This window comes from Pseudochaenichthys georgianus, unplaced genomic scaffold (genome assembly GCF_902827115.2).
Source record: "Pseudochaenichthys georgianus unplaced genomic scaffold, fPseGeo1.2 scaffold_437_arrow_ctg1, whole genome shotgun sequence".
Classification (NCBI taxonomy): domain Eukaryota; kingdom Metazoa; phylum Chordata; class Actinopteri; order Perciformes; family Channichthyidae; genus Pseudochaenichthys; species Pseudochaenichthys georgianus.
In genome coordinates, this window is record NW_027263002.1 from 56,520 (window position 1) to 84,277 (window position 27,758).

The window sequence follows — 27,758 nt, forward strand, 5'->3', positions numbered from 1 at the left end:
GGGGTCCCATGGGCCAGAAGTAGATGGGCGTGACTTCGCCTCTCTATGACCAGTCGCCACTGGGTGTGTGTGGTACAGTGTGTCGGTGTGTGTGTGTTGTACAGTGCGTAGTTGCGGCGGACAGACGGGTCTCAGTTGGTTTGGTGTCCTCTGCTTACTTTTAATACTTGTAAATACAACTTTTGGCCCGCAATTTCAATTCCCCATTTCAGCGACGGGAGAGAGGGGGGGGGGGGGGGGGTATATCCAGTCTCTGATTGTGTTACATTATTATGAGAATGCTCTCATGTTTGATTCTGAAATTGTATATTTATATAAATATTTGTGTGTGTCCGCATCTGAAGCCTGTTATTGTCTCATTATACCGCACTGTCAATGAATTCAAAGTAAATAAGTCGTCATGAACACATCTGTCCATCAGACAGAGGGCTGCTTCTCATTTCTCTAACCGCCTGCTGCTTCCCCTCCTCTCTCCTCGGTTCCCCTCCTCAGTCCTCCACTCGCATCTCCTGTGGGCGGGACTAAGTATCGAGGATAGGAGTCGAGGAAAGGAGTTGAGGAGGGGAAATTAGAGCATTGAGAAACCTCTATGTTGTTGAGTGTTTCAAATGTATATTTTTGAGGCATTGGGCACTACAAGCAGTGAGCCATCTGGTTCCATTATAGTGGAGCGAAGGCAGACATCTCTATGTTAACGGGGTAGGTAATTTTGGATAAACCAGCTCGAGTGAGCTAGAATCATGGATGTATAATAAGAACTGGATACAGCGTGGGAGGCGGGCCTCATTCATTCCTATGAGAGTTGCTCATTGGCGCATGATGACAAAATGGCCCAACTTTTGAGAGAGCGAAACGTCACAGATTACCCGGCATGCCTGAGAGGTACCCGTATGCGCTCATAGCGCATGCGCAACTTTACCCAAAATGCTCGTTCACATCAAGCACGTCAATTTGCGTACACGTAAGTTACAGAACCGCGCGTTCATTACAGCATGGTAATGATTTGTTATTATGATGGATTTGATATTAACGAGGCGGCAGCTAGCGGCTAGCTAGTAATTATGCTAATGTACACATCAATCGTTATGTACTTATACTACGCCAGGGTTCTGCAACCTTTTTCATATGAAGTGCCATTACAAAAAAAAAGTGTTATCAGCGTTCCAACAATTGAGAATTATCCACGGGGGGGTTGAGGAGCTTTACGCTCGTGAACTATCAGCAGGAGGGCGGGGGAGCCATGGTTAGAATTTGAAAATACACAGCCGGAAAAAATCTGCCGCTTCCTCACAGAGCCCCTCCTCCAACACACACGAATGCGCACATGACCAATGAGGGCACGAGATAAGTTTGTGCACAGATGGAAGGCTGACAGGCAGGTAGGCCATCCAGTTACTTTAGCTAAAATGATTGGTCGTGCTTTTTACAGAACTACGGCTTCCACAGAGGACATTTTTTAATGGATTTTTTGTCAAAGCACTTCAGATATTCATTGCTATCGGGATGTTAAGAGCATTCCATGGAATATAACAAAAAGCGTATCTCGAGCCGGTTTCTCAAACTTACCTACCCCACCTTTAATTTCCAAAACTCTGTAACTCACACCAAAACAATCTCGATAACAAATAGCTCTAAGATTTGAGGGTGAACGGTCCCTTAAGGTGATGTAGTTCTGACTGAAACATGGGCTTGAGTTAGGACTGCACTGACTTCAGAGGATAAGTTACTCTTTATATCTGGCAGCATAATGAGCAAGCCTTGTTGATTTAGGTTATTTATTCAAAATGAAGTTAAATAGATATTTGTGATGTATAATTACAACTACTAAGCAAATACATATAGGCCAGTTAAAAGTAGCTCCATCATTACCAGCAGTAACGTTAAACGGGTGAACACGTTTTTTCATCAATCATTTTTTCAAATGAACATGGTTTTAAATGGGCCATTACTACTACTTTTGGCGCTTTGAGTATATTATTCTTAATATTTTTATTCCAGCTAACAATTTAAAGCATGACTTTTACTTTAACTTCAAGTTGGTTTTGTTGACATAGCAGAACTCACCTGAAATGATATGTAGATGTGGTTTAGTCATGATAATTGAAAAAAACAATTCTGATACATCAGAGAAAATAACTTGTTCACCGAAAAAGATTTGTTGATTGTTCCAATTGTTGCAGTTTTATTATGATTCAGTATACTTTTATTAAAGGACTCTAATCATGTTAATTATATACAATTCTGTCTGTTATTCATATTGTTAATAAATTGCAGGTGTTCACCTTCATTTCATATTTTATGGAATGGAAAATAAATCCCAAAACACAGCAGCATGGATTGCATAATGTTAAGTTATGTTGTAAAGTTGAAAATATTTTAGAATAAATCGGGAAGGCTGTTTAAGGCAGATTTCGCAATAAACTGTCCTGATTTAAAACAATTGTCATATATAAAATGGATTTAGAAACTTGCCTGCGTTTCATGTCATCTCAATTGTTTCAGGGCAACTCTCCCATTAATCTGGAACACACACACACACACACACAGACACACACACACACACACACACACACACACACACACACACACACACACACACACACACACCACACACACAACACACACACACACACACACACACACACACACACACACACACACACACACACACACACACACACGGTGTATTGATTAATTGTCTCAGAAACTCATGTTCAAATATTGTATGAATATTAATGAGCTGTCTGGGCCTATAGAAGCTACTGGAGACAGGTGAGTCAAATACACAGATTCACAGCGCAATTCAAGCGGGGCTCCCTTCAAAAATAAAATCTCATAACTTCGGGAGCGAATAATCAGAATAAAACAATTGCCCAATACATCTCCAATTAACTTTTGCACTTGTTTAACAAATTGATCATTAAAGTTAAATGGAAGAAAAGAGGAAGAAAAAAGAGGAAGAACAAATACAAAGGTTTTTGTGGAAGTTGCCGGTGGTGTGGGAACTCTTTGAACTTTACTTTGAAAGGGCAATCCGGAAGTGGCGTCGCTCAGTGTGGCAGCTTGTCGGTGCCTGCAGCCTGTAGGAGCGGCCGGTTCCTCCCAGCACCCTCACCGTTCAGAGGGAAAGCTTTTCTTCTCACAGCAGCAGCGGGGATTTTTCGGACTGCACACGCCGGATATTCATCACACCAAAAAACGCACTCACGACTGAACGCGACGAGAGCAGAAGGACACTTTCCCGGGTCGTGTATCCCTCCACGTCTCAGCTTTAGGCCGCCGTTTCTTTGTTTAATTTCTATACAAAATATTTCTTCGTACGTTGTCCCCCTCCCGACTGGCTCTCAGTGGCGCACTCAGCTCTCTTTTGCTGACATGGTAGATTATCACGCTGCTAATAATCAATCCTCGACCGAGGGCGTGCAGATATACATGGAGCAAGAGAATGATTGGGACCGGGACCTGCTCCTGGACCCGGCCTGGGAGAAACAGCAGAGGAAGGTAAGGAACCAAAGTCGGGCCCAGCTGGGCCGAGTGGAGCCGGTCTGAGAGGAGGCGGTGTCGGCGGGTAGAAAGAAAATGGCAGGGAGGGATGTGATGGGGAGAGGAGGTCAGAGGCAGAGCGGGCCTCGGGTTCGTGTGAAGCCCGTAGCTGCTCCTAGAGCCCCGCTTCACACCCACCACACTGCTCTCAGCTCGGCTTCTCAATGTCAAGTTCTTAATTTCCCTCTTGATAAATGTTCCTATTACTTCTGTGAATCAGTCGTGCTCGGTGTGTGTGTGAGTGTCCAACATAAGCTTTCACTCTTTAGAAAGGTTGTTTTTCCCTCTGCGATAGGAAACGGGGCGCCACATTGTTGTAAAAAAAAAAAATCAAACGTGTGATTGTGCAGACCTGCGAGGCTTTAAATAGAAAGGGGAATGGTGTTATCTGGGCGTCCTGCCCCACTGGCAGGGTGGAGGCCGATAAGACTGACGGAGTTTCAGCTGCTGACCGAAACCAGGCCGATGCTCCGATAATGTAACTCTGGAGCTGCTGTGCTTCATTATGTCTCCACATTGTATCTTTTTTGTACACTGAGAGAAAGCAGTGATTCTTGGGCAGTGATTACATTCATAGCAGGCAGTTTTATTATAACCCATGGCCTGCTGGTGATATTCTTCCCATGGTTAGCAACTTGTTTAGCAATGATTCCAAATAGACTATTTACATATTTAGAACATACAGTATTGTTAATGAACAATCTGTGGCACAGACTGCTTTTCTGACAGGTCAGGTTTAACATCACCTCATGTTAAAGCTAGGAGCATTGGTAAGCTATGTGGAGACACCCATTGTGTGTACGTGCAGACTGTTACATGGTGTCTGTGCTATCACACCTCAATTCATATTCTTCCCACAGCCCTGGGACATATTCGTTTCTGTCTCCCCACTCACCTCACTGCAAAGAGCTAAACGCCCACTAGCTGTGCTGCACATTTTGGCTTCAGTTATATTCTGCATACATACTCAGATAGCGATATGAAACCCTCGTGTGGTACACCTGGCCCTGCACCCCCTGCTTTGTGGCCTAATACAACACCAACGTCTAAATAACCTGATTATCATCTCCTTAAGAAATCTACATTTCCACTGTGCCTTTTTTACTTGTCTAAAACAAGCAGCACCTACTCATACTCTACATCCCCCACCTTCATCAACTCTCCTTCCAATTTCTCCTCATCCTCTAATTCTGTGTCGACATGCTTTCCAATAGATGCCACTGAGTCAGAACCAATGCTAATGTTCCTTGACATACTTTGCAGACTTTCCCCTATGATGGCTAGTAACCTTGCTAGTAACCTAGCCTTGCTGTATGATCATATCTCAAAAATAAAGACCCAGTGAAGCACTGATATATTGGGCAATGGAGGATGCAGTTCTGATCATTTGAGCATCCCCAACCTCTCCTTGGGGAGTGGAGAGGCAGTATAATGATGGATGATTTGAAGAACCATTGCTTAAGCAAGAGGAATGATTGAGTGGGTGTGTTTTTATTTGTGTGTAGAGCTAACCAGGCTACGCGCCCTTTCTTATCCTCTTACTAGCCAAATGGCTGGCATACTTTCTAGTGGTGTGACAGCATGCCGAGCATAGAATCGTGCATTTTTATTAGGCTACTCAGCATTTTAGCCGTCACCATCAAGCATTCCTGCTGATGATTAGCATCACGGCCTGAGGTTAACCTTGCTGTTAACTAAAAGTGGCTAGATGACTGCGAGGACTCACACGGGTCAAAGTTTGCTCAAACATCTAACCTACCAATCATTAACAGACTGAGGCTTGTTGTGCAAACCGACCGGGGGTGAGGTCCACTCCTGAACCTGCAGTCCTCAGTGAGGCTGGTAGGTAGGTGTGTTGGCCGGGAACAGGACGGCCTGGGGACATGTCCCCCTGCCAAGCCTGAGTTCTGCTGGCCCCGGAGAGGCGGGGGAACCGAGGGTCAAATTCCTGCGGTGTATTCACGCTCACTGTGCCAGTTATTGCGCAAAAGTGAGCAAATGCCTCCCGCAGGAATATCAAGTGAGAAGTGGATATAATGAGTGTGGGAATGGATTTGTCCTTGTAGTCTGTGAGGGGGGGACTTGAGGTCAAAAGCAGGAGCCGTTTGACAGATGCACAGTTTACCGCCGTCATGCTGACTCTTCACATCTACCATGTAGCGTAAAACAAGAGGGGGAATAAGGCAGCAATGCTTAGGATTGTTTCGGGCATTCTTGCCTGTATTTGATGTCCAGGGTTAAGCAGGAGAGACATCATTCTGTATGAAGAGTCACAGAACTGGAATGTGGCTTCTGTTCACATTCAAACGGCACCTTATCTAATGCTACGAGGACCAGGACTTGATCTGTTTGTGTTCAAATGCTGCAGCACATACCGAGATAGATGGATAGATACTTTGTTTATCCCAAATCGGGAAATTATATTGTCACAGCAGCAGTGTTGAAAACCATTACACAAGTTACACATATAATATCTAACATTAGCAACAAGTTTGTACAAATTCACAATAGAAAAGACATGTATCTCTAAATAATACACAATACAACAACAATATTGAGTAAATTGAATACTCTACAATATAGAATCTCACTAAGCCACAGAAATATACTACCAACTCATATAGCGAAGACACATTGTCCAACGTGTTAGCCCTGCTGATCAGAGAATCACGGTGCGAAACTTGATTTATTTTATAACAACATTTCTCAACACCACTGAGTACCTGGACTGAGCCCCGCTGAGTCCAGTTAGCTGCACTCTGTTACAGACCAGGCTCCTCACTGACAAACATATTATTAGCCCCAAAGACCCTGACACTGTGTCCCAGGGCCTCTTAATATTTAAAAAAACTATGAATGTGTCATACCATCCTAACGGGAAGAAACTCAGCTAACTGATGATACGAACCATTTTACCGAAATAAAACACAAGTCTCACAAGTAGGGTCTAAATGAGCCCTGAGCGAAAACATGCTAACGCACTTAGCACAGAACTCTATATACTTATCGGATCTGCACAAACAAGCTTAGCTAACAAGCTGAGATTCCACAGATTCTATAAATATAAGTATCACTGAGCGATCAGAACTCGTGACAGGGGAAGCAAATACAGACATCACACGACTTAGCTTTAGATAGCAAAACACGGAGATATGCTCACCTTTTGCTGTTATTCTGATCAAAGGTTGTGTTCCATGGCATTAAAACGAGAAAAACGCGGCTGAAGGTTGATCCATAGGTTAATCCAATGTGTCTGTCACTCTGAAAAAATGATTGATGATCCATAATTCAATTTTTATGCCAAAAACTGAGTTTTTTGATATGGCTTTTTCAAGGCCGATACCGATACCGATTATTAGTAATCAAGGAGACCGATAACCGATATTTGGAACCGATATACATTTGCAGTAAAATCAGAAAATCGTGGTGTCAAAATGTAGAATAACACAAACTCCAACACAACTCAACACAACTTCTTTGAAATGCATTTAAGCATAGCCTATATTATGCTTAATGAACTTTTAAACATCTTACAACTGGTTTCCTCTCTGAGCCCTTTTCTTTAGTGCAGTCATCTGCAATGAGTTAGAGAGAGAGACAAGAAGTGGGGCTGCAGGCTGACATGCTTAACTAACAATAATGACTTTTTTTCCGTCTGTGAGGAAAAGAAATGGGGCTCAGAGCCTCAAAATACTGAAATCTGTATTTTTTAAAATCTTTTCCTTCTAATTTATTATTCTTTTCTAAATAACACACTGTTATTTACTCAACAATAACACACAATTATCCTTGTTTTTATTTATTCATTTAATTCTATAATCTTGGGCTTTTTAGCCGTAAATAAAGTCACCGGAAACAGACGGGACATTTTGAGCGATACACACCACAAACCCACTAAACTGATTACCCAAGATCCTCAGCTTGAAGCTTGTTGATTGGATGTTTTAGCCGCAATGCACGCTGGGATATGGTGTTGATATTATATGGAGATATGATATCCGACAACGAAAAATAAAATAATACCTAATTCAGAGTGTGCTTGCTTTTCTCTTTGGAAGTCATCACATAACGGCATTGTAATACACGGTTCGGCTGCATTAAATATTACACATCTGCCGTAATTCTTTATTTATAGAGAGAGACAAACAGGAAAACTGCTGCCAAAACTGAATACTTGACGTGGATCATAAATATATCAACAATTAAACAACATCTTCAATTTCTTTTCACAAAATACGTCTCCTTGCAGTATCAATAGTAATTCGGCTGACTTTTATATTTGATCCAATTGGTATATTGGTTATATTTACACCATAACGGTGCACAGCTGATAAAAAAGGACTTGTAGTTTTTAAAGATATTACTGATTTTCTTTGAATATAAGAATCTAAATACTGAGTTGAGAGAATAGTCAGGGGATTTGGGTGATGGGAGACACATCTATGGAATCACAATTTCAATAGCTTACTATTAAATGAAGGATAGCCTATGCCTTTCTGTCTGTGATGTTTTACAAATCAGATATTAATGTGAAGAAGTAAAACAAGAGAAATAGTATAGCAATATCCTGTAAAATTATGTAAAAACATGAATAAAATTACACATCTTCAGATGTTATACATAAGTGTCTACACTAATAATACAAAGTTATTATTAGTATGCTGTGTGTACCTTGTGTGCACCGCCTAGTGGTTAAAGCATGTTATTGAATTATTTTTGTTGAATAATCTTATTTGATCAAAACAATATTAAGAGTACATACTTTCATAGGGGGAAAGTAGAAGGTCAATGATAGAAATATAGAATATAAAAAGTCAAGAAGATACTAAGTGATCTCTACAATAAAACAGTTTAGTGCTGGATGTTCAAAGATATTAATAGGAGGATGTGCAAAACAGAAAAACGAATTAACCTTTATTAACACATTAAAAAATACTTTAGGTTAAGGTCTTCTTTTAAACAAGAAAAAAGCTCTGGGGGTATCTATCTACAGATGAATATTAAGCCTGACAAAGTACTTAACGTCTAAAATATTGCTTTCCTGCAATGTTAACTATGTTGAAACACTTATTTTAAATGATATTATACACATTAATTATACTCTTATGTATGTAGATAGAATAAGAAATGTGCAGAATATGACAGTTTAATGGTGGAGGTATACAGTACACACATATTGATAGATGTCTGTTGAGGAACCTGCGACCCAAGTTGTGTATAAGATCAATACACCTTAGAAAACCTTGAAATCTTGAAAGGGATATGCAAAATAGCCATTATACAGTTTTTAATTAACTATTAGTAGAGAATAACGAGTAATGAATATACTTTATAAAGATCTGCAGATAAATGTTTAGTCTTCTCAAGCACCAACTATCAAATATCTCTCCTGATTGTTGGCACTTGACAATCACCTTCCCTGAATTGTATTCAGGTGTAACTAAAGTCTGCTTTAAGGGTTGTTTATATTCCACATCATTAATCAGAATCTGCAAAGTAACTAAACTAAATGTAGTGGAGTAAAAATACCAGGTTAACCTCTGAATTGTAGTGGAGTAGAATAACAAAGTAACAATGAGCTGTCGTGTGGGTATATATTAATGCTGCCCATTATGGATACAAGCGTTTTTCACCCATTTAGTAATTACATGTTTTAAATGTGTACACACCAATGTGTTTCCTATCGTCTAAACCTCCAGGGCTGTACACAGTTTAATACTGTCAACTTCTACATTTGGGAAAAAACGTCTTTTAAAACTACAATTCCCAGTAGAGACGTGCCATAGAGAACATGTTGCGAAACACAATAGCCAGCATGTGTAGTTCTGGTGGGGCGTTCGAGTCCAGTTTTGAATAGTCTGCCGTGGTTTCGTTCCATTTCAAAGAGCTTGACGCTCGGCGTAACCTTGGCGCAACATCACGGGGTTTGTCAACGGGACTGTAGTCCCAAACGATAGCTGGGGATTATGGGTAGTGTAGTGTCTTGGGCCATCCTAAATCTCGAAATGTCCCGTCTGTTTCTGGTGACTTTATTTACGGCTAAAAAGCATGCTAAAATGCCCAAGATTATAGAATTAAACGAATAAATAAAAACAAGGATAATTGTGTGCTATTGTTGAGTAAATAACAGTGTGTTATTTAGAAAAGAATAACAAATTAGAAGGAAGAGATTTTAAAAAATACAGATTTCAGTAATTTGAATCTCTAAACCCCATTTCTTTTCCTCAAAGACGACAAAAAAAGTCCGACATTATACGATTTAAAATAAAAACAAATAAATAAAAAGATAAAACACTGGCATGTAATACGTTAGAATAAATAGAATGGTTTTGAATAATAGATTACAGTAAAATCTACTTCACTTTACAGCCCCGCCCACTTTTGGGGAAACCAACGCTGTCATTTGAACGGCGATCAAGCCTGAAGCCACAGAGATCTTCTGTTACTGTCCTTTCTTCTTAGAGGAAGTACAGAAACACGTAACTCTGGATTTGTTTTAATGTTTGAGGTGCAATGAACGACACAGCAGCTTTTTGGCATGTTAAAACTATTATGTTCTGCCTCGCACATGAGAGTAACAGCTGGCGAAATTACAGCCTCGCCTACTGATTTTAATTTAACCATATATCGAGCCCGATTGTCGATTTCAAAGGTGTGCTCTAAAATGATATTTATAAATGACTATTATCATTATTATAAGCAAGACAATAAATGGCAAAGATAAGTAGAAAATAAACGTATTTCAGATACGTTCATAAGGAACGTAACCTGGGAGAAAACATGTTTCTAGAAGATATGTAGAAAATAAACGTATTTGAGATACGTTCATAACAAACGTAACGTGGGAGTAAATACGTTTCTAGCTAAACGTAATTGAGAATGCAGTTTAGTTCTGTGGGAACGTAATTTTTAGGAGACAGGGTTGAGATAGGTGGGCGGGTGAAGAAACGAGGAAAACTGCAAAGTGCACAAGCCAAATGGCCCTGAGCAGTCGGGATCACTGCTGAGTGATTGTTCTTATTTGTCAAGGATGTTCTTTTGAAACTAGTTAGCACTTTTCCCACTGTTCCCCTCTGACTGTAGTGTGAATATTGTGTGTGCTCGCCATGTGTCGTTCAATTCTAGAGCGAAATAATTGACTCACAGCTTCAATGATTGTATTCCCTTCTGTCAGCTGGTGTCAGGAGTGTGTAGCACTGATTTCCTCTCATAAATCAGCTGATTTGCAGCGGCAGAATCAGTTGTGGTCAGTGACTGTGATGTTTATCAGTCTTCATTTTCCTATACTGTCAGCCTGTGTACACAGACGTGATTTGGAGCAGCTGAACCCACTTTACAGTTGAATGCTGTAACTGATGGAAAGATTGGGAAGAAAAGTAACTCTCTGTCCATCAAAGCACTTTCTTTAAATAAACTGAAATATGTCACTCAAGGATATCACCTTTTTTTTCATATTTAATGATTCCATAGTGTGTCCTTGCTCACAGAGGCAGCAACTTTAATGTGTTTGCAGCCAGCCTCCTCTGTCGCACCCTACCCCAAAACAAAACACACTGATTTATTTGTTCCCGTCACTGCCAAGGTGGGCAGCTGGACACAATGTTAGCTTGTTCTTTTCCCGCCCACTTTCACATGCTTTCTGTGTGAGTGGCTAGCAGCAGACGGGCAGAGCTAATCAGATGGCTCGGGTTGGATCAGGACTAGTTGTGACTGACATTTTGTCCTCTGGCTGCCAGGGCTGTACCCGAATATTTGTTCGTTGGAGTACTATTCGGGTTTCAATGTCGTTTTTCATTTTTGTTTTGTTTTTTCGTTTTTCTTCCCTGCGGCAGCCAAATTGAATTTATTGAAATCTCCAATATCATCGTAAGAGCTTGTGCCTCTTCGGGGGGTGCTAACACTTAACCATAAACATTATCCAGGGCTCAACGCTAACTTTTAAAAGTGGTTGCCAGGCTGGCAACCAGGCATCAGCTTTTGGTTGCCAAAACAAAAAATACGGTTGCCATTTTTAGTCACCTTATTTTTTAAATAATTAAGATACTATACAGTTATACATCAACTTAATAATGAACATGTGACGCAAAAGAATGTTCAAATGCCTTACAATAAGTAATTAACACAATTATTTGAAACCTAAGTGGCAGTAAACGTGTCCACCCTCAATTGCTGGTATACAAAATGTCAGTAGTGCAGCTGTTGTCCTGTTCTTCACAGATCCCTCACAAATGAATTGAACAAGTCACTAGTTTCTTGGTCATCCGTTGTCTCCCTTTCAAATTTGGGTTTTCTTGACCTCTGTGCTGACCCCCACCATAGATCCACTGGCCCTTCAGCATTGAAGTCTTGAATTGGCCAGATGTAAAATAAATGAAAACCATTCACAGTTAAGAATTAGATATTAATTAGTAATGCTGTAAATTACCTTTTAATGTCTAACTATATTTTAAATGTGTTACCTTTTTATAGAAGAGATTATAATTTTATGCCAATATTTTGCTATGGTAAAGTTTCGTTTTGCACTTTTATTTTGGTAGTAATAAGATCGCGACTCTTATTTTGAAGGAACTTTTACCGGAAGTGAATGCACAACGGAGAAGAATGTAAATATATATTTCGCCTCCCAAGACTTTACACATTTCCTCTTTGCTTTTCGTTCGGGTTCATCTTGCGCTTTATCAGTTGAATCACTTTGATCTTCCGTTTGAGATGTTGACGGGTTGGCCGAACTTTAACGTGCATCGCTTTCTGGCTCCGTAATCACACCAATGCACGTGCAACTTAAGTATCAGGTTCCGACTGGTCACAACAATAATTAAATATCACTCTTAAAGGTGGGGTAGGTAATTTTGGAGAAACCAGCTCGAGTGCGGTAGAACTTGAAAATACACAGCCAGAAAAGATCTGCCACTTCCTTACAGAGCCCCTCCTCCAACAGAAACGCACGCGCACATGACCAATGAGGGCACGAGATAAGTCTGTGCACAGATGGAAGGCTGACAGGCAGGAAGGATATCCAGTTATTTTAGCCGGCTTTTTACAGTACCACGGCTTCCACAGATGACATTTTTTTATGGATTTTGTCAAAGTACTTCAGATATTCATTGCTATCGGGATGTTAAGAGCATTCCATGGAATATAACAAAAAGTATCTCGAGCCGGTTTCTCAAACTTACCTACCCCACCTTTAATACAACAAATAATTAACATTTATCTATTTTGGGGTGCACATTTTGTTGTTTGCTGTCCTTATTTCTAGGCCAAGAATTGGTTGACATTTTTTCTGAATGGTTGCCAATGGCAACCGTTATTGTCGAGCCCTGTTATCGTTTACTTTCTCCGTCTTTATATGTAGATATTACTTTTCTCCGTTAATCTCCGTCACGTTGTTTCCATAGTAACAACAACTTCCTGTCAACAGCGCTAACTCCTTCAAAATAAAAGCATGTCCATAAAAATTGGGAAGCCATGCCAAATTACACTTAAGCAGTGGCGGCTGGTGGACAATATTTTAGGTGGGGCTGTGGAACTGGTGACCAGACAATACTAATATTTTTTGAGAAAAGACCCCTTAAATATGACTTCTGGTGATGTTGGAGGGGGGGGGGAGGACAAATTGAGGCTTAAAAATATGAGAAGACTGATCAACACCTCCATAATCTTCAGTGTGGTTAGCTATGAATCTTCTAAAACTTCCAAACACCTTGTCCTGGACATAGTTTCTACAGTATAAACTGTGCAACTGTACAGTAGGCCCACACAAACTGCAGAACACCGGGGCTTTGGGAACACTCAAAATTACTTAAAATGATTTAATTCCCATGTAACCTGTTAAGGGGCTTTCCCCCCCCCGTCTTTTTCCTCACGAAACTGTGTCTCAGGGCTTCTTAAAACTCAGCTAACTGATGATATGAACCATCCATGTTTACCGAAACAAAACACAAGACTCACAAGAAGCGTCTCAATGAGCCCTGAGCGAAAAAATGCTAACGCACTTTAGGTATAAATCAATTGATATACTTATCGGATATGCACAAACAAGTTTAGCTAACAAACTGAGATTCCACAGATTCTAGAAATATAAGTGTCATCACTGAGCGGTCAGCACTGAGCGGTCATCACTGAGCGGTCAGCACTGAGCGGTCATCACAGGGCGGTCAGCACTGAGCAATCAGCACTGAGCGGTCAGCACTGAGCAATCAGCACTGAGCGGTCAGCACTGAGCGGTCATCACTGAGCGGTCAGCACTGAGCGGTCATCACAGGGCGGTCATCACTGGGCGGTCAGCACTGAGCGGTCATCACAGGGCGGTCATCACTGGGCGGTCATCACTGAGCGGTCAGCACTGAGCGGTCAGCACTGAGCGGTCATCACAGGGCGGTCAGCACTGGGCGGTCAGCACTGGGCGGTCAGCACTGGGCGGTCAGCACTGGGCGGTCAGAACTCGCGACAGGGGAAGCAAATACAGACATCACACGACGTAGCTTTAGGTAGCAAAACACGGAGATATGCTCACCTTTTGCTGTTATCTGATCAAAAACGAGAAACGCGGCTGGATGTTAATCCATAGGTTAATCCAATGTGTCTGTCACTTCTCAAAATTATTGATAATCCATAATTGCATTTTTATGTCAAAAACTGAGTTTTCCTATTAGCTGCTAATGATAGCTTCCAGAGTGTATGACAGCTCCCTGTTTTGTCTCCTTGGATACGAGTCAAAACAACTCACAGACTGCCTTGGGCCGGGCGCTGAAATTGCCCTTGGACCATCAGATCTGACGACGCTGATTGGCTGAAATTATGTTTCGGCGGCATAGTTTAAAGATAGCAACAGCTGGCTTCTGCTGCACTCTCGTCTGGGCGCTGTGCATAGCGCCCAGACGAGAGAGGGTAATGATACACGGGCAAGGCCAGGCATGTGACTTATCAGTAACTTTAGACATCGTAACACAATTTTAAACGAGATTTGATTGTAGATTGTATTGTACATTTTATATAATATTTACCTTGTTTATTAAAAATATATATATATTTTTTAAATATATATTTTTTTAATGTGGGAAGAGGGGGGGCGGCGCCCCTATGGTCCGGCCGCCACTGCACTTAAGACATTTATACAACTGCAACGAAAGTAACAAACACAATGCAATGTCCTTTTCAGTTTCAAAGAACACAAATTGGGTTATTTACATTAACAAATAACTATAAAACAACAATACTGTAGAATAACTAAATGAATGCCGTGAATAAACTGAAATACACGTGTTGAAGCATTTCGCTGCTGATTACTATGCCTTTACTTTTTTTTTTCCTTTCTGCCTCCCTTCCTGTTCCTAAAACAACATTCAAAAGAATGAAGGGGGCTGAAAGCGGTTGACTAAATAGCCTGCTCACTAAACAATAGACAATGCTGTTTGTAGGGAATAAAAGCGGCAGACGCCATAATTGGTTGTTGGTCTTTTTGTGTGTGTGTGTGTGTGTGATTGGCTGGTTCAGTGCAGCATGAACAACCTGACTGGGGTGTGGCAGAGGCCTGAGGAATCCGAGCTGTTATCATTCTGTGCTGAGGAGTGGTTGTCTGTTGTCTCGGCCTCAGGTGAGCTGCAGCCCATCTCATTCTTATCACACACTGATGTGTCTGCGTTGTGTGGCAGCCTCTGAGAATTCACTATCTGGGCAAGCAGGACCATCTCCCGCTCCATGTACTACAAATAAAGCCCGAAGATGAAGTTAAATATTTTTCATGATTGTGGTGATGATTTTGGCTGAAAAATAATAAATTCCGACACCAGATTTTGCTTTGGAAAACCGTTGGTGGGAATCCTTCTTTCTCCTATTTTCATTTATTTATTTTTAGTAAACAATCAAGTAATCATAAAAAAATAACAAAGGAATCTCAACTACAGCCAACGTCGTGATGATCTAACTTCCAGGGTCTCTTCCTGCTTTACAAGAATACAAGTGAAGGGGAGACGCTACTTCCTCTCCCAACACACTTAGAGGACTTTACTAAGTAGTGAGTGTCTGTAGGCAGTTAGGCCAGCTGATTCCAGGTCAGCTGTGGGAAAGCCCTCAGCCTCAGCTGATCCGGAGTTTGCCTGTGGAGCTGGACAAGGAGCAGGCAGTGAAGCAGCCAGCCAGCCAGCGAGGGGACAGACAGAGGAATGCAGCCTCCCTGTTCCTCCTCTGTCTTTCTCTCAGCTCTGCCAATAGCGGCGGTGAGAGAGCATGCAGGGGGAAACATTCCTTTGGTGGCCCATTATAGCAGGCCAGTGGGAGGGGGCTTTTTACTAAATGGGGGCGGGGTGTCCTGTTTTCTTTTTGCAGGACGGGGGGAAAAGGAGTTTGCAGGATTGCAGATGTGGTCTGAGCGGTGGAGACGAGAGGGAGAATCCTCCTTGGGAGCGGGGGGTGCTCGGGGGGTGGGAGCGAGTTTCCAGCTGGCTACGATGTGGCGGAAGTCATGGCGCCATGCCTGCTCCAAATATTTGTTTGCAGAAATGTTTTCCGACACCATCACCCTGAGATTGATTGCACTTTCGAAGCTTTGTTTCCAGGCCGGTTCAAAGTGCAGACAAAAAGTGGCGATGCATACCCCAGGTCCAATCAGCTGGGAGCTGTGGTGAGGGTGTAGCCCCAGGTCCAATCAGCTGGGAGATGTGGTGAGGGTGTAGCCCCCGGCCGGATTGACAGTGGTCGGCTGTGGGCCTGTGTGGAGGTGCTGGAGCCTAATGCGTTTCCCTCTCAAAGACATTTCTTTACGGTCTGTTTCTCTCCCGCTCTTTGTGTGAGAGGAAGGCGTTGCGTTTGGGGCAGAGGAGGACTCTGCATCCCGATGTCATGTTTGCCGCTTGGTTTAAATGCAGGATGGAAAATGTAATTCTACATGGTTACATTTTCAGTGTCTCGTGTGTGAACACTTTGTGTTTTATTCATTCAGAGCTGATCAGTGACGGAGGGCCCCTCGAGCTGACTCATGTCAGGGTTAGCGTTAGACTGTCACTGTGTGTTCTGATACGGACTGTGTTCTAGAGGAGTCAGAGGGGTGTTGTTTGTAGGAAGGCAGCAGAAGAAAAGGATATGTGTTTAGGTGTGGTTGAAGGGTGGGGGCACCATTATATTATGGGTCTTGGTGAGGGGGGTTAAGAGTTTCCCCCTCTAGTTTCCAGCAGAGTAGCATAGCTGTGGGTTGTCTGCTGGGAAACACCGGGCAGTTAAACCGTGTGTGTGTGTGTGTGTGTGTGTGTGTGTGTGTGTGTGTGTGTGTGTGTGTGTGTGTGTGTGTGTGTGTGTGTGTGTGTGTGTGTGTGTGTGTGTGTGTGTGTGTGTGTGTGTGTGTGTGTGTGTGTGTGTGTGTGTGTGTGTGTGTGTGTGTGTGTGTGTGTGTGTGTGTGTGTGTGTGTGTGTACACACACAAATAGAAATGGATGCATCACTATTGCAGCTCTTCCCAGTCGTCCTGTGTGGCGCTGTGACCTCTCTGCAGAGCGCAGAAAGCCTTCATCATGGATCTGTCAAGCTACAACCTCTCTATTTGTGGACCCCACCCTTCAGAGCTCTGCTGTCATGCTGTACCTGAGAGGGAGCGATGGAGTTCACATGTAATCCAAATTGAATCAGAAACATTTTAGCAAGAAGCAAAACCCTGTTCTCACCGTTGCTATTGAAAGTGTCCTCAGCAGCTGCAAGCGAGGCGAGTGCAGCGCTGCTCACACTGCAGCTGGAGGTGGAGCTGCACTGCCCTCACCGTCAGCACGTTATTCAAAGTGGGGGTTTCCTGTGTGCCTTTGAGGTGTTGCTCGCATCCAAAGTCAGAAGATGCTTATTATCGGGTGTGGTTGTTATTGCAACACATTGTGTATCCAGCACAGATGAGCAGATGACTTCCCTCTGACACAGAGAGGAACAGAGAGGTGGGGTGCTGTGATGTTTGGAAACGACTGCTGAGGTTTAACATTAGACTTTGATAGAAACACCTTTTTTTGTAATCACACTTCGTGCCATAAAAAACAACCACAGAGTTTAGAATATCATCAAGTAAGTGATCGTGAGATGACTTCACATGGGCACGTCTCTTTATGGCCTATTACAGCAAATGCATGTACTGTCCAGGGGTGCACATCAGGGTGCACATCAGGGTGCACATCAGGGTGCACATCAGGGTGCACATCACTTGTTCGCCCTGGTTCTCAAAGGAGCACCTGGAGATGTTGCTGGTGCTCATCCTTAACATGAAATAAATCGTAACTTGATGTGCCGGACACACGGCACTGAACACACACGCAGAGGTGAACACACACGCAGAGGTGAACACACACGCAGAGGTGAACACACACGCAGAGGTGAACACACACGCAGAGGTGAACACAAGACAACATTAGCACGACCAGTAATCCTACAAGCTGTCATCACTCCCCTCCTCTCTGTCAGACATGGTGGCTGATGATGGGCCTACCTCTTCCTCTCTGGTTGAGTCTGCATTAGCTGCTGGGTTTGGGTGGAAAGTCTCTGTTGTCATCTTAGTAGTGTTGTCACGATACCAACATTTTGGTTTCGATACCGATACCAAGTCAAGAATTGCGATTCCGATTCTTTTTCGATACTTTTCTTTAAAAAATGGAAATATGGAATATCGGCTTTAAAATTAGGAATAACAGATGATTTTAGCAGTCAGAACAACTAAAGCAGCAGTGTTACTAAGAACAGAAACGCCAAAGAGTCACATCTAATATAAATATATATAAAAGCATTTATTTTAATTGTGTAGCAGTGAGTTTAACATTTTGGCAGCACTGTTGAGCATTTTGAAAATGTATTTTCATGCCTCTGTGCAAGGCTTAGTCTTTCTATCTTTATAGCCACTGGTGTAAAGTAACTAAGTTCATACACTCAAGTACTACTTGGGTACAATTTTGAGATACTTGTACTTTATTTAAGTATTTCAATGTTTCTTTTGCTACTTTGTACTTCTAATCCACTACAGTTCAGAGGTACATGGTGTACTTTTACTCCACTACAGTTCAGAGGTACATGGTGTACTTTTACTCCACTACAGTTCAGAGGTACATGGTGTACTTCTAATCCACTACAGTTCAGAGGTACATGGTGTACTTCAACTCCACTACATGTATTGAATCCCTTTAGTTACTTCACAGATCTGGATGAATGATGTGAAATCTAACCAAGTGTTGAATCAGACTTTAGTTCCACCTGGAGTAAATCCACCAGCTACCCTGCAGTCTACAAAGTACTTCAAACTAGCTGCACCTTTACCAGCTTTGAGAACACTTTCATGATCAATCATTATAAAACATATCATATATATTATTCTGAAATGGACCAATCTGCACCATGACTACGTTTACTGTCGCTATTTTAATACTTTTACTTGAGGAACATTTTGAATGCAGTACTTTTACTGTAACAGAGTATTCCTACACTCTGGTGCTTCTAGTACAAGACCTGAGTACTTTTACTGTCGCTACTTTAACTATATTTTGATGAGAATACTTTTGTACTTTTATTTGAGGAACATTTTGATTTCAGGATTATTCCTACATTCTGGTACTTCTACTTTAACTCAAGTACAAGACCTGGGTACTTCTACTTTTACTCAAGTACAAGATATATACTTATACCACCTCCGTTTATAGCCTATAGAAAACGAAGGCTAAAGCTAACGTTAGCAGATAGTGATGCTAGTTTTCTAGTTAAGTTTGCTCAACGATAATATTGCGACAGAAACACTTTTCAGTGCACATCACGCTCTGCCGCTCCGACAGGGAGCTCTGCTCTGAACGGCCCATTCACAGACTTCTGGCGTCTTTTTTGTCAACAAGCCGAGGCGCAGCGGCAGTTGCACTCCCACTTGCAGCCATGCTTCTCGTTTTCTCACATGCTCTGGCAGCTCGCACGTGGCCACGTGCACGAGAGAGGGGAGGGATTTAGAGCGTGCTTGAGAGGAGCGGGACTGCAGGCACGGCTGCAGTGCAGGGAGTGGAAGCAGAGCGCTGAACACACACGGCTCTTATTAAAAACGGCGCTTCTTCTTTCGTATAACGTTAGATGTCCAACTCGGTGTCGTGTAGCCATTCCCACATCTCTGGTCCTAGGTGGAAGAGGCTGGCTTCCGAGGGTGGTCTATATAAGGGGCAGATGGTGATTATTATTATTATTATTATTATATGGAAAAACGGCGCTTTTTCACGGGAGTACTTTTCCCCGTCATTCTTAAAGTACCGATACTAATGAAACGGAGGAATCGTACCGTTTTTAACGGCAGGGTATCGCGGTACCTTTCAAGTATCGGTACACCGTGCAACACTACATCTTAGACAAGTGGATGTAATCAAATAAGTATGTGAACATAGCCAATAACCTACCATAGCCAATAACAAATTAATGTAACTTATTTTATTTGTGTTCATGCATATCTTATTTTACCTTAACATTTATTTATTTATGCATATTTTTTTATCTCCAGTTTTAAAGGATATGTCTGGTTACTGACCTATAGTATACATTGGAATGATTTCAAACCTGTTTATCCCAATCATTATAAAGGAGAGCCTTGGAAATATGTGTTTACATACATTGTGACTAAACTGTTTGAACTTAGACTAAAGTGAACTATCTAAACACTCAAGAGTCCTTTACCTCACTGAGCTGTAGTATCAGCCTCAGTCTGACTGGAGAGGACTCTCCTCCACATCATTGTAGAAACATCTTCTTCTTCCGTTAGAGCAGCTAGCACCAGATGCTAATAACAACAGCGCCAGTACCGGTGCGCCCTCCCTTTCTCCCTCCCTCACTCGCACGTTGGCTGTCAGCTGCGGGCGCCAGATAAGCCAACACCCCCCATTTTCATCACTTGCAGCGCCCATCGTACAGGGCAAATGAAACGTGTAACCGGGATGAAAAGGGTGTTACATTTACTTAATTCTGAATGTTGTTACATCAAGGCCGAAAATTAGGATGAGCACCAACGGTCAAAAATGTTTGTTTCCCTCCCAGAGCTGTCAGCGCGGCACCTCCCCAGATCTGGCGCCCTAGGTGAACATCTATAACGCCAGTGCGACGGGCCGGCCCTGAGTTCATCTCCTCTCTCTTCTCTCTTCTCTCTCTTCTCTTTTCTCTCTCCCTCTCCCTCTCAATGTTGGTACACAAATGCACCTTTTTTCAAATGACCTGGTGCTCTTTTTTTGGCGGAGGTGCGGACCTGTTATGTCCTCATGAACAGAGCAGGAAGTAACACCTCTGTGGTACCCACACTGTTGGGCAATTAGACAAGTGTAATGGCACACACACACACACACACACACACACACACACACACACACACACACACACACACACACACACACACACACACACACACACTACTGCATAGGTTCCAACGTGATGAAAATACAATTTGTCATACACATATTTAACTAAGAAAGAAATCCTTGGTGCATTTTATTGTCTTGCCCCTGTCCTTCAGAGCACCCTTCAGAGGCGGGTTAGAATCCATAGCGCCGATCATAATTTCCAAATAATTGAGTTGTTCTGTAGAATAAAACATGAGGGACATGTGCGTACATGGCCACGCCTAAACGGGTTCTTGTCCCTCCGGGGAGGGTGTGTGTGGGAGACAGGGAGGGAGACGAAAGAGAGCACGAGGAACAGGCTGTGCTGGTCTGGTAAGACGTGGTGAGCCGTGAGAGAAGGCCTCTCACTACATCCCCCTGATGAGCACAGCACGCCTGTCTCACCACAGACAACATGAATGAGGATCATACGAGTACGCCACCCCTCATCTGAGTGGAGACCGACGATGTCTGTCCCAAAGCAGCGGGTGGGATATAAGATAACACTCGTAAGACTTTGGACTCTGTGACTGACCCCCCCCCCCCCCCCCCGTTATGAATGCCAATGCTTTTGGTGGGTTTCTCTCAATTCATTTGTTGGTACCAACCAAGCTAACTTACAACCAATGCTGTCTGTACCAACGTTATTACTGACAGTTGATGATGTTGGACAGTTCTTCCTGAGCAGGAGGCACGCCGCCCCTTGAGGTGTCTGTGTGGCCTCGTGCAGGCTGTCGGGGAGAGTAGCTGCTCCACCAGAGAGCTGGCTGCACACATGGACTTTATTATCTCACACTGCAGCATAGAAGTGAACTGAATTGGACCCAAGCCTGACAAATAATTCTGGGATTTGTATGCATTGCTTAATGTGTGTTGTGGTGTGTCCAGACGAAGCCCCCCATCACAGAGGCTTTCAAACACAATAGAGGTGAAGATTAGACGACACATGATTAGAACTACGTGTGAGTGTGATTCCTCTGCGGCTGTCTCTCATTTCCTCCTGTTGTATTATTTAAATAAATGTTTTCAAACTGGAGCAGGAGGTGAAGAGGAGAGGACACATGCTCACAGCAGACAGTGTACAGTGTGCATCACTTATTTACGCGCGCACACACACACACACACACACACACACACACACACACACACACACACACACACACACACACACACACACACACACACACACACACACACACACGCGCTTACCATGACATATACACACAACACAGGGAATCTACTGGGAACATGACATGTATGGATTGTTTTGAGAGACAAATTGCAAATCATCGCCACTTGAGCTCTCATACCAAATAGAAACATAACATGTTTTACTTCCTGAATGCCACAGTAAACGGAGCACATTTAAACCTTATACACGTGTATTGACCTTCAAAACACTGATGTGTACATGAGCCAGGTGATTGGCTTGAATCCAGATTTTTAAGTGTGCATTTCTAAATTGAACAGTCTCTGGGGCTTGCACGCCTGAAGCAGACACTCAGGGATATCATGAACCTGTGCTGCTTCCAGGGCAACATTCAATATTTAGTGAGTGTGCTTTCAGCAGATAACAACCCCACGCAGCACTCTCCCTCTCTGACTCCACATTATCCCTTCTCTTGTTTATCCGTTGTTACGGCAACCAGTTCAGACTGAAATAGGTGAACCAGCGTGTTGCTATTTTAAGCCTGTTTCTGATTCTGGCCATTGGGGTTACAATTGGTTTTTGTGTGTGTACATTGAGCTCTGGTGCTTCTATTTGTAGTGTGGGATATATTCCTGGTCAGGCATCTCCAGGCCCAACCTGGGGCCTGTTCAGAACTTCAATCAGTTTGTTGATCCATCATAGGATTTCCCTCTGACTACACGCCTAGAGCTTTCACAGAGACATCGGGTGAAGGATAGGGAGCTTTACAACACGAAGATGAGATCATGAAATCATACATTCACACGTATTTCATGAGTGTTGGCATATTGGAACATATGTATTCTCTCTTGTATTAGATGATCCTTGATTATTCTGAAATCAGGAATGCCGTTGTCAGTTTTGATATACATCCTCCAAGTGTCTACACGTGGACTCCATGCAGTCAGGATGAGAAGGATACTGCAGGTCCACTGGCAGCTGAGAAGACGGACCATCCCAACATGCTGCCGTTAGCCTCGGGGTAACACACATGGGTCTCCTCCCCTCAGATTGTTCTGATGGTTAACTTTTCGGCACTCTTTCCTGGAGACAGCACAGAGCACTGAAAAGATGGGAGAATCGGTACCATGGACAACAATGAGATGTCCTTATACCTTCAGCACCCAGAAAGGATACATATTGTGTTTACTTGAATACATGGCTTAAAGAATAACTCAGACTGCAGCACTGTGCTGCCTCCTGGGAGTCCTCTATTGGAAGACAGAGGAAGGAAGGCTCTGTGGTGTCTGCCCCTGCCCCTGTTTGAAATCTAAAGTCACCACACACGCAAACAGCCAGGAGAGCCCTGTGAGTGAGGCCAGAGAGACAGGCGGGTCACTGTGTGTGCATGTGCTCCACCCCCGCCTCTATGACCAGATGGCTGGCCAAGAAAGCAGGGGATGCCTACAGAACTGCAATGTGTCCGAGCTGTAACAATAAACTCTTAAAATAATGCACATTTTCAACGATCGCAGAAGGAAATCCTTTGGAAATGCCAGACATCTAATATAAAACAATATTGTAAAAAGATTTGCAGCTTTATCTTTTGCTGAGGTGGAGAAGTTGGTGTGCTGATAAAGATGGTGTTAAGGCCGGCGGAGGCTTGAACGTTGTGCAGAACCGCAACAAGATGCATGTCACACATGCATGGTGACGAGGAGTCTGACTGACTGCCACTTTTGTTCTTGAACCATGTTTTGCAGATTCACTCGTAAAGTATCTAAAGTTAAACTGGTCATTAATTTCAAAGTCCGATTTGAAACTCCTGTTGCAGAAAGGGTCCAGGTCTCTGATCTGAGGTCTGAATGTGGGTCAGGGAAGTTCTCTCCCCTCGCTGCCGCCGACCACAAGCCCACTCTCCTGTCTGATCCAATCAAAGCTGGCCTGCAGGAGATTATTTAAGCCTGCTTAACAAAGCCTCCTCTGTTGGCCCTGCTCTGACTCACAGCGCTGTGGGGAGTCACCACACTGCCTGGTCCCCTGCAGGGGCTTCACAGCCACACTGTGTGTGTGTGTGTGTGTGTGTGTGTGTGTGTGTGTGTGTGTGTGTGTGTGTGTGTGTGTGTGTGTGTGTGTGTGTGTGTGTGTGTGTGTGTGTGTGTGTGTGTGTGTGTGTGTGTGTGTGTGTGTGTGTGTGTGTGTGTGTGTGTGTGTGTGTGTGTGTGTGTGTGTGTGTGTGTGTGTGTGTGTGTGTGTGTGTGTGTGTGTGTGTGTGTGTGTGTGTGTGTGTGTGTGTGTGTGTGTGTGTGTGTGTGTGTGTGTGTGTGTGTGTGTGTGTGTGTGTGTGTGTGTGTGTGGCACTCAGCTTCTGACGCCTGGCTGTGGAGACATGGCGGCTCGGCGCTGCAGCGGGAGAATGCTGCTGCAGAGTTTCCATATGAGACGCTTTCTGTGCTAACGTGTTCTCTTAACACCGCTCTGATCGGTGGGTTCTTTTGCTCCATGCACACATTGACAACTGAGAGGTGCTGAGTTCCAGCTGTGTAGTAATGAGAGGCTTTGCTTGGAAGAAGGTTCAGAGTTTGTCACATATCCCGGAAGGAGTGTGTGGAATCTGTTTTGGAGGAGTGGAATAAGAATATGGAGGAGGTGGATGAGAGAGGAAAGACACATGAGATGGTTAGCAGTCATTTGTGATGAAGGATAAACATGCTTTTTGTAGAAGTGTGCAGGATAACAAATGGCTCCACAGTTGGTCTGGTTCATACTACCGGCAGCAGCTGCGGAGATGCATTTTAAACCTTCTGAAAATAAGATGCTGTACTCTCAGGTTGCTTAGCAACAGCCCTGCAGCAGGGTTTTGGTACCAATATGGCTGCGGTAGTATCCTGCATTATAAAACTGCATAAGGATTTTGTAAATGAAAATGTTCTAAATATCTCCAGGTGATCAGCAGCTGATCATTGAACACGTCCTTTACACACAGCGCTGTCGCTCTGCAAACAGTCATGTGAACCTGGCTCAAGCCGAGTGCTATGGGCTCAGAACAGTCTCATAATACACACATGCACACAGGAGGATTCACACTTATGTTTTTCAATGCACACACAAATGTGTTCCGTTTCATATGCATGTAGATACAATCCAAATACAGAAAAAAGTCTGACATGTGTATTTTTGATCCTCACATAATAGTTTTCCATTTAAAACCTCTGCACCTGCAAACACAAACCGCTTCCTGTGCACGGATCGCTGTGCATTCGTGTGTGGGTTTTTGAGACACCCCTGACGGTCAGCCGATTCGTACTTGTATTTTTTCTATCTATAGCCAATCAGATGTCTCCTTCATTCTAAGCCAATCACATGAGCGCGCCCCCACGAGGGTATGATTTCTTGCGTTCAGGACACTTCATATACGCATTTTGCGCAGTCCGGTCAGCTCGCTAAACAGAGGGCGGGGCTTCAGGTGATTATGCAGAGCTGCGTGTCTCCGTCAGACTCAGCAGCTGATCTGATCTGATCTCTCTCTCGCGTCCGGTTACACTTCACTCGCGGTTATGTCCACATCGATCAGATCCAGCTCTCCTGATCGGCCTTTTATAGAGAGCACCGATCAAACTATTAAGAGTGAATATCGGCCGATAATGATCGGCCCCCCCGTTAACAGCTCACTGTCTAGCACTGGCTTCGTAGTTCACTGATCGATTGGGCTAAGCTAACCTGCTTAGGTTAGCTTAGCTGCTCCCTCCACACTCACAACAACTTCATACAGACATAAATACAGCAGCTGTATTCGCCACACAGGAAACACACATTTAAAACGGTTTTGCCTGCCGTTTTTGTGTACACAAGCATTCATCAATGGTGCGGGAAGTGGCGCTGTACCTTAATAATATAAAGGCTTGTATTTGCGTGCATTTCCTGTTCGGAAAGTGGCGCTGTACTGAGAGTGGAGGTGTCCTGAGATCAGGCTCCATGGAGCCGTCAGCTCCGGACAGTGGAAAATGCGTACATGAAGCGCTACGTCATGAACGCAAGAAATCATACCCTCGTGGGGGCGCGCTCATGTGATTGGCTTAGAATTGAGGAGACATCTGATTGGCTATAGATAGTAAACATTATAAGTACGAATCGGCTGACCGTCAGAGGAGTCTCAAAAAACCCACACACGAATGCACAGCGATCCGTGCACAGGAAGCGGTTTGTGTTTGCAGGTGCAGAGGTTTTAAACGGAAAAGAAATACGTGAGGATCAAAAATACACATGTAAAACTTTTTTCTGTATTGTATTTACATGTATATGAAACGGAACACATTTGTGTGTGCATTGAAAAACACAAGTGTGAATCCTTTTATGTGCATGTGTGTATTATGAGACTGTTCTGAGCCCAGAGTGTTGCTTTGAACCAGAAGTCTCTCAGTTCTTGGAAGAGAGACGGGTTGCAGGAAACCAGAAGCTTTTAGAGGTGTGAATGTGAGAAAAGGAAGTTGAGCATTTCTGAATCTCCCCTTCTGCTGAAACACCTCATTCTGAAAGCTCTGAATCAGGCAAGTCATTCTGAAAGCTCTGAATCAGGCAAGTCATTCTGAAAGCTCTGAATCAGGCCAGTCATTCTGAAAGCTCTGAATCAGGCAAGTCATTCTGAAAGCTCTGAATCAGGCCAGTCATTCTGAAAGCTCTGAATCAGGCAAGTCATCCTGAAAGCTCTGAATCAGGCCAGTCATCCTGAAAGCTCTGAATCAGGCCAGTCATTCTGAAAGCTCTGAATCAGGCCAGTCATTCTGAAAGCTCTGAATCAGGCCAGTCATTCTGAAAGCTCTGAATCAGGCAAGTCATTCTGAAAGCTCTGAATCAGGCCAGTCATCCTGAAAGCTCTGAATCAGGCCAGTCATTCTGAAAGCTCTGAATCAGGCCAGTCATTCTGAAAGCTCTGAATCAGGCAAGTCATCCTGAAAGCTCTGAATCAGGCCAGTCATTCTGAAAGCTCTGAATCAGGCCAGTCATTCTGAAAGCTCTGAATCAGGCCAGTCATTCTGAAAGCTCTGAATCAGGCAAGTCATTCTGAAAGCTCTGAATCAGGCCAGTCATTCTGAAAGCTCTGAATCAGGCAAGTCATCCTGAAAGCTCTGAATCAGGCAAGTCATTCTGAAAGCTCTGAATCAGGCAAGTCATTCTGAAAGCTCTGAATCAGGCAAGTCATTCTGAAAGCTCTGAATCAGGCCAGTCATTCTGAAAGCTCTGAATCAGGCCAGTCATTCTGAAAGCTCTGAATCAGGCAAGTCATTCTGAAAGCTCTGAATCAGGCTAGTCATTCTGAAAGCTCTGAATCAGGCAAGTCATTCTGAAAGCTCTGAATCAGGCAAGTCATTCTGAAAGCTCTGAATCAGGCAAGTCATTCTGAAAGCTCTGAATCAGGCAAGTCATTCTGAAAGCTCTGAATCAGGCAAGTCATTCTGAAAGCTCTGAATCAGGCAAGTCATTCTGAAAGCTCTGAATCAGGCCAGTCATTCTGAAAGCTCTGAATCAGGCCAGTCATTCTGAAAGCTCTGAATCAGGCAAGTCATTCTGAAAGCTCTGAATCAGGCCAGTCATTCTGAAAGCTCTGAATCAGGCCAGTCATTCTGAAAGCTCTGAATCAGGCAAGTCATTCTGAAAGCTCTGAATCAGGCAAGTCATCCTGAAAGCTCTGAATCAGGCCAGTCATCCTGAAAGCTCTGAATCAGGCCAGTCATTCTGAA

General features: G+C 43.4%; 1 protein-coding gene across 5 annotated transcripts in view; it reads left to right on the forward strand.

Moving 5' to 3' along the window:
• The first annotated feature begins 3,086 nt into the window (after positions 1–3,086).
• The window catches only part of actn4 (actinin, alpha 4), a 70,512-nt gene continuing 45,840 nt past the window's right edge, over positions 3,087–27,758 (forward strand). For 2 of the 5 annotated variants that reach the window (XM_034078498.2, XM_034078495.2), the window contains exon 1: positions 3,089–3,501. In XM_034078498.2, coding sequence (XP_033934389.1) covers positions 3,376–3,501 — 126 coding nt within the window. In that variant the 5' untranslated portion in view covers positions 3,089–3,375. Of the gene's footprint in view, positions 3,502–27,758 lie in introns of all 5 variants that reach the window. The other 3 variants (XM_034078497.2, XM_034078496.2, XM_034078494.2) reach the window with 3 other exon arrangements.